At 32.0% G+C, this 8,226-nt stretch overlaps 2 protein-coding genes across 2 annotated transcripts in view; both read left to right on the top strand.

Moving 5' to 3' along the window:
• Nucleotides 1-4,286, top strand: part of LOC107756206 (glutamate receptor 4-like) — a 101,736-nt gene extending 97,450 nt beyond the window's left edge. The window contains exons 15-16 of the mRNA XM_016573235.1: nt 946-1,060; nt 4,027-4,286. Of these exons, the coding sequence (XP_016428721.1) occupies nt 946-1,060; nt 4,027-4,281 (370 nt within the window). The 3' untranslated portion in view covers nt 4,282-4,286. The remainder of the gene's footprint in view (nt 1-945; nt 1,061-4,026) is intronic.
• Nucleotides 4,287-4,297: 11 nt separating this feature from the next.
• Nucleotides 4,298-6,913, top strand: LOC107756230 (glutamate receptor 3-like). Its single transcript, XM_016573274.1, has 2 exons — nt 4,298-4,608; nt 6,327-6,913. Exons 1-2 carry the CDS (start codon nt 4,462-4,464, stop codon nt 6,579-6,581), a joined length of 402 nt encoding a protein of 133 aa, XP_016428760.1. The 5' UTR covers nt 4,298-4,461; the 3' UTR covers nt 6,582-6,913.
• The last annotated feature ends 1,313 nt before the right edge of the window (nt 6,914-8,226 follow it).

The raw sequence follows: 8,226 nt of genomic DNA on the forward strand, positions 1-8,226 counted from the left end.
TGTTTCACCGCCGGAGCAGATGTAGACAAGAATGACTCCTGAGCGATTGAGGTGTTCTGTTGTTGGATTTAATAATGAACATAGCAGTCGTCATTTACTCCCGACATCTGAGCCGCTGAAGACGCAGAGGATTACCTTTGTTTCTGAAGGGAATGCTTCCCCGATCATACATAAATGCGTCTATGTTCGCGCGAATCATTCGCGATCCAACTTCACCTACAGAAGTGAGTATAAGGTTTTTTTAATGAATCTTTGCAAATCGCCTTTCCTAATAATGTGCTAATTAGCAAGTTTCAAAATAAATGCGGCTAAAGTAAACAGAGAGCAGCTCGGAAGAGAGGGGCGGGGTCAGCAGAGCTCATTAACATTTAAAGGAAAATGCTACAAAACGGTTGTTTTTGACAGGGTAAAAAAGGTGTTTTTTACACTACCATTGAGAAATTTTAACCAAACTATGTTACAGACTTTTCATTAAGACCATAAAGAATCATATCAACTTGTGGAAAATGGGCATCCGATGACCCCTTTAAATTGTTAATTGCATTGTTTTAAAGCAGCAGCATACTGTATGTATCGCTTATAGATAAAACAAAATGATAATCTCAGAAAGCTCAATACCAAAATAAATAGCAGAGAAATTGAGAGAAATGTTGTTAAATTGACATTATATTCAATGGTGGAAAATATTGATTAGTTTAATGCAATAAGTATCTCACTTACATTCTACTATTTTTCTCAGTATATAGTACTGCACTACTGTTTGAAAAACAGATGGAATAAAATCAGAGTGAAAGAAAGAGAGAAACATCCCACAATAGTCCTCATTAACAGCAGCTGCCTTCCACGAGGCTATCTTATGTTCTCTCTTGTTTTCTGTTTGTTTTGTGTCGTCTAACCCGGGCTGCGTGCGGCCCGCTCTCATGTGCTGTTTATGGTTTGTTGAAGAAATGCTGTAAACCTGGCCGTGTTAAAGCTGAATGAGCAGGGGCTGTTGGACAAATTGAAAAATAAATGGTGGTACGACAAGGGCGAATGTGGCAGCGGGGGCGGGGACTCGAAGGTTAGCCACCAATGACACGCAGAGGAGTGGTAAAAAAAGACGACAATGTGATGCAACTGAGACATCTGCCCTGACACCACGGCCCTCGCCGGCCAGTAACGAGAGAGAAACCGACAAATATGTCAAAGGAGAAAAACACTGGAAATGAAAGTAATTACTGTCAAAACAGAAATATTTGCTAAAAGATTTGTGCTTTTCAGAAAATGAGGGCTGTAACTGCACAGAAATCATATATATATATATATATATATATAAGCTGAATAATAACATTAAATTCAGAAAAATGTATCGACATGAAAGATAAATATAATAATAATAATAAATCAAGTTAAATAAAGTAAAGTAAAAGTAAGCTAAATTGGAAAAACATTGTACAAAATAAATGTACACACAGCATATATATATTATTTTGTTATTTTGTTATGTTATTAAAAAAAACAAAAGTAAAAAAAAAATTACTGAAAAATGCAAAAGCGAAAAAAAAAATTATAATACAAATTATTATAATAAACAATTTGAGTCATGTTAAATAAAAAATTAAATTAGAAAAAAAGTATAAAATTTACATGCATTAAATATATATATAATTTTATAACTATAAACTATAACTATTTGAATAATACTTTTGTAACTATTTCTAATAACAAAAACTTTCCAAAAATTGTAAAAAAAAATCAAATAAAATAAATGCACATGCATAACATGTTTTACATGTTTTATATATATATATATATATATATATATAAAATAACATTAATTTCACAAAACCTGATGATCACTTTATTTTATAACTTATGCTTGTTAAGTCATCAGAAACCCAAAATATGTTATATTTTGAATGTGGGCCTGTCTGCACACACTATCTGCGCTCTGGGCTGTTTGTGATGAGCCAATAGTTCTGGATTAGCAGTAATTGTTTGTGTTTTGATAATGAAATCAGGGCAGTATGTGTCTGTTGCCTGAAGCGATGGAGCGAGATCCCATCCATACGTCTGTGGCTCAGCCTCACACACACACACACACACGTATGAGCTCACACACGTGTACTCGATGGGACCTCGGCTTCATCACTTCCTGTGCTGCTGTGTGCCAAGATGTATTGTAATCTAATAACATAAAATAACATGGCCTATGATGTTATTTATGTTATTCTCTCTGAGAAGAACGCCGGTAAACCTGGCAGTGTTGAAACTGAGTGAAGCAGGAGTGCTAGACAAACTCAAAAATAAATGGTGGTACGATAAGGGCGAGTGCGGACCCAAGGACTCGGGAAGTAAGGTCAGTTTCCGGACGGAAAACCGCAAGCAAACCTGAAAACCGCAGCTCTGAAAAACACAAATACTATCATGAAATGAATGTGATGTGTTTTCAGAAAGAAAAAGATGACTGTTGTCTTAAAATGTCTGTGTCATCATCATAAAGAGATTTGTTTCGATTTTAACTAAATGAATAAATAAATAAATAAAGTAGAACCTTTAGAATGAAACATTGTGACATCACAATACAAGAATGCTGCACTGTGATGTCATGATTCTTTCATGATGTCATAATAGTGTTCGGTTTGGTCTAGAATGCAGCTTTGTTACAGTTTAATGGATGAGTTCATTAAAATGAACAGCAAATTGAAGAGAATATGGCACTACAGCGGCATAATATTCACTCAATTAGCTTCAAGGCTAGTTAGTAGAAACACATTACGGCTGTAAGATTATAAGATTATATTCCATACAAATTAAAGTAATTTAGTTAGTTAGTTTTTTCCCAAATGCTGATCAAGATGAGCAAAATTTATGGTTGTAGAAGATTTCATACAGCTATTTTGTGCCATCTTAGAGAGTGCCAAGTTGTATAATTAAAAAAAAAAAATTAAAAATAATTTTCAAGGAAACAATTATGAATTTATTTTTTGTGATATTTCAAATAACTAATTATTTTAATTAATTATCATTTCAATAAAAATTAAATTATTTACTTTAAATATTTTCCACAATTTGATCCATAGATTTGTTCATTTAAATGCATTTTAAAAATGTTTGTTTGAAGTATTAAAAGAACAGAAATGTGCAAAATACAGTCATTTACCTAGTTATGAGGGGGCTTTTTTTCAAATGCAACAAAAACATACGAGAAATAATTCATTATAATTTAAATAATAAATAAATATGTTTAAAATGTATCTAAAATACATTTTAATTAACACATTAATGTATCAAACTGGGGAAAATATTTAATCATTATTTAAATAATGAACTATTATTTAAATAATAATTAAAATAATTAATTTACAAAATGATTATTATACAAATGATTATTTAAATAATAATTAAATAATTTACTTTAAATATTTTTCCCAGTTCTATACATTTTTGTTTAATTTAAATGCATTTAAAAATTTTTTATAAAAGTATAAAGATAAATATAAGACTATATACTGTGTAAAATAGACATTTAGTTACTTACTAGGGTTCTTTTCAAAATAAGAGAAATATTTAATTATTATTTTAATTAATTTTTAATAACTATTTTAACTATTATTTAGATAATTAAATAATTTACTGTAAATAATTATTTTTCCCAGTTTGATACATTAATTTATTAATTTAAATGCCTTTTAAACATTCTTATAGAAGTGTAAAAAATAAAACTATACAAAATACAATCATTTGGTTCCAGAAGGTGCCAGAAATCACTAAGAGAACTAAGCTAAACCACCAAAAACGATTAGAATTTCATTTAAATCATAGCCCTTCTGTTCATGTTTGAAATCTAAATGACGGTGGATTTCTTGCTATCTGTAATAGGACAATGTAATGATGTTAAATCAATGGCACCAGTAATTCAAGCTGATTGAATTAAATATCTGTCATGTGTAAATGTGTTTGAGTCTTCCACTCGCCAATTCCTGCCTCTCTAACGGCCTCGTTTCTCCCTCCTTCCCCTCTGCACCGCATCCCTCTCGCTCCCAGGACAAGAGCTCGCAGGCGCTGAGCCTGAGCAACGTGGCGGGAGTTTTCTACATCCTGGTGGGCGGCCTGGGTCTGGCCATGATGGTGGCCCTGGTCGAGTTTTGCTATAAGTCCCGCGCCGAGGCCAAGAAACTGAAGGTGGAATCGGCCGAACTGAATTTTAGCCCCGCTCCCAGCCCAACGCACAGTGTGCAGAACTTAGCCACTTATAGAGAGGGATACAACGTGTACGGCTCTGACGCAGTAAAGATATAGGGGTAGGACAGAAGCGATGGAGCGAGATCCCATCCATACGTCTGTGGCTCAGCCTCACACACACACACACACACGTATGAGCTCACACACGTGTACTCGATGGGACCTCGGCTTCATCACTTCCTGTGCTGCTGTGTGCCAAGATGTATTGTAATCTAATAACATAAAATAACATGGCCTATGATGTTATTTATGTTATTCTCTCTGAGAAGAACGCCGGTAAACCTGGCAGTGTTGAAACTGAGTGAAGCAGGAGTGCTAGACAAACTCAAAAATAAATGGTGGTACGATAAGGGCGAGTGCGGACCCAAGGACTCGGGAAGTAAGGTCAGTTTCCGGACGGAAAACCGCAAGCAAACCTGAAAACCGCAGCTCTGAAAAACACAAATACTCTCATGAAATCAATGTGAATTGTTTTCAGAAAGAAAAAGATGACGACAGTCTTAAAATATCGCTGTCATCATCATCCAGATTTTTTAAGATTTTCTTAACTCAGGACAAATAAAGTAGAGCCTTTAGAATGCAACATTGTGACATCACAATATAGAATGCTGCACCATGATGTCATGATTACAGTAAGACACTTTCATGACTTCATAATAGTGTTCATTTTTTTGTAGAATGCAGCTTTGTTACAGTGTAATGGATGAGTTCATTAAAATGGAGAGAATATTGCACTATTAGAAAGACTACAGCGCCATAATATTCACTTGTTCACTCTAACTTCAGGGGTAGTTGGTAGAAACACGTTATGGCTGTAGAACATTTCATAAAGCGATTTCATGCCATTTTAGAGAGAGCCAGATTGTATTAAATTATGTTTTAAAAAATATTATAATTTTTAAGTAAACCATTTTTTTTTTATATATATTTAAAATAATTATTTTAATTATTTAAATAATAATTAAATAATTTAGTTTAATTAAATACTTTGTCCAGTTTGATAGATTTTTGTAATTTAAATGCATTTGAAACATTTTTATAGAAGTATACAAAAATATATATATATATAAGATTATATAAAATACAAAACACTGTAATTTAGTATGTTTTTTTCCTCCAAATTCTGATTAAGGTCAACAGAATTGATGGTTGTAACAGATTTCATACCACTATTCCATGCCAACTTAGAGAGAGCAAAATTGTACAAAAATATAGATTTTTTTTAATATTATAAATAATTTTCAAGTAAACAATTATTAATATATTTTTATATATTTAAATAATTAATCATTTGAATTAATTATAATTTAAATAAAAATAAAATACAGTAATTTAGTAAGTTACAAGGGGCCTTTTTTTTAATGCTGATCCAGATCGTCAAAAAGATAAGAGCAATATGAAAATAATTAATTATTATTTAAATAATCATTTTAAAATATGTTTGAAATGCATGGATCAAAATGAAAAAAAAAAACAGTTTAATTACATTATTTAATTATTATTTAAATAATGAATTATTCCTTAATACTTAAAATGACAAATTATTAAATAAATTAAATAATTGACATTAATGAAATATTTTCACAGTTTAATATATTCATTTGTTTCACTTAAATGCATTTTTTAAACATAAGTATGAAAATAAATATAAAACTGAATTGTGAAGTAAAATTGAAGGGAATTTTTTTTCAAAACACGAGAAATATTTAATTATTATTTTAATGAACTATTATTTAGATAATTAAATAATTTGCTGTAAATAAATATTTTTCCCAGTTTGACACATTAATTTTTTATTATATTTATAGAAGTGTAAAAAATAAAACTATTTAGAAATCACCAAGCAAACTAAGCTAAACTGCCGAAAACGATTATAATTTCATTTAAATCGTAGCTCTTCAGTTCATGTTTGAAATCTAAATGACACTGGATTTCATTCTGTCTGTAACAGAACAATGTAATGCTGTTAAATCCATGGCACCAGTAATTCAAGCTGATTGTATCATATTATGAACTGTAATTGAATATCTGTCATGTGTAAGCATGCCGCTTCCTGCCTCTCTAACGCTCTCTTTTCTCCCTCGAATCCCTCTCGGCTCCAGGACAAGAGCTCGCAGGCGCTGAGCCTGAGCAACGTGGCGGGAGTTTTCTACATCCTGGTGGGCGGCCTGGGTCTGGCCATGATGGTGGCCCTGGTCGAGTTTTGCTATAAGTCCCGCGCCGAGGCCAAGAAACTGAAGGTGGAATCGGCCGAACTGAATTTTAGCCCCGCTCCCAGCCCAACGCACAGTGTGCAGAACTTAGCCACTTATAGAGAGGGATACAACGTGTACGGCTCTGACGCAGTAAAGATATAGGGGTAGGACAGAAAGCCTGCTTGCGGTCGCAGGGGTTCGGCCTGAGCCTCGTCTGTCATATAGCTGCAGCAGACGTCTGCTAATGTTGTGACAGCTTCCCATCCCTCCGTTTACTTACGTTCCTTCTTGCTTTGTTCACTTCTGAAAGAGACCCCTTCATTTCTGTCGCCTGTCGTTCTTTTCTTTGTTTTGGTATGGCATCTGCCTTGACTAGAACGTGTTGGGATTGCATTGGTTTGGTCTTCTTGGCTGCAGTCGCTGGTGTTTTTGCACTGTTGGCTTTCTGTTTCAGACACCTGCATTAAAACAAACGGCACAAGATGACAAACACACACACGGGCAAAGCTGCCATATTGCATTAGGAGCTCAAATTAGTAGCAAACCAAACATCTTAGTATGCAACCTTCAAACACTTTATAAAGGAATGCTGCTTATATATTTCTGATTTAGAGATGTTAGCTCTCTGCTATAGACCGGCGGTTCTCAACTGGCTCGTTTTGATGGACAAAAGCAATGCTCAATGCAAATAATAGTGTGCAAATAACCACATAATCTTCTTAATAAATCAATTCACTTTTAAAAAGCATCGAATTCAACTTTTTGGCATAAATTTGCAAAAGTCTTTTGCTAATAAAATAGCCACTTAGGCTGGTATTTATGCAACAAATACACTGTTTAACCCTTGCATTACATTAAAAATTCTAGGCAGGATTTTTAGGACTCTAAATGGATTCAATATAATTCACCAAAAATCACACTATGGAAAACAAACAAACAAAAATATAGTAAATCTTCTATAAATCACCATGTAAAATAGTAAATCTTTAACATTAATAGTTCTTACACATTACAAACTGAAAAATAAACATGCATATGTCTTTTTAAAACTGTACCTAATTTTTTTACAAACTTTTTTTTCCCCGCAAACTGTACATTTTATAAACAGTACCATTACTTATTTTTTTTTACAGTTATGTTTTTTAAACCGAAGTGTGGAAAAGCACTTAATCTGTGAATAAAAGCATGGCACTCGCAACGCCAAAATCATGGGTTCAATTCTTAGTGAAAATTAACATTCATGAACTGATCAAATGTACACCATCACGTAGTAGATAAAATGATCTTACATTTTTTTTTGTATTATAATTATATTTTTATTAATATGTTGAATCAGTTTTTATTTTAATATTATTTTTTTATTTTTTTGTGAAAGTTTTAATCATTTTGTTTTGTCATTTTTAGTAGTTTTTTTTAAATATATGTAATAATAAAAAATATCGTATATAGTCTATATAGTTTTTAGTTTCAATGATTTTTATTTGTTTTAGTTATTTTAGTTTAACAAAGTAACATTAGTACATTAAAATGACAAATATATATATATATATATATATATATATATACACACACACACACACAAAATAATTGTCATGTATATTTTTGTATAATATGTATATGATATGTATATAATATATTTATAATATAATATATATAATTTATATAATTTATATATTTATTAATATATATAATATTATTTATAGAATATATTTATGCTTATTGGAGTACTGCACCCTTTATTTCTGTCCTGAGATCCCTGACTTTTCACTGTTCCCATCTGAGTCTATTTTTGCACACCATGCTTTGG

The sequence above is a fragment of the Sinocyclocheilus rhinocerous genome, unplaced genomic scaffold (genome assembly GCF_001515625.1).
Source record: "Sinocyclocheilus rhinocerous isolate Xijiao unplaced genomic scaffold, SAMN03320098_v1.1 scaffold592, whole genome shotgun sequence".
NCBI lineage: Eukaryota > Metazoa > Chordata > Actinopteri > Cypriniformes > Cyprinidae > Sinocyclocheilus > Sinocyclocheilus rhinocerous.

What these genes read in the sequence shown, in the direction of transcription:
- LOC107756230 (XM_016573274.1), top strand. Translation starts at nt 4,462, where the DNA reads ATGATGTTATTTATGTTATTCTCTCTGAGAAGAACGCCGGTAAACCTG. An exon ending in CCAAGGACTCGGGAAGTAAG is followed by an intron (nt 4,609 to 6,326) that starts GTCAGTTTCCGG and finishes TCTCGGCTCCAG; the next exon opens with GACAAGAGCTCGCAGGCGCT.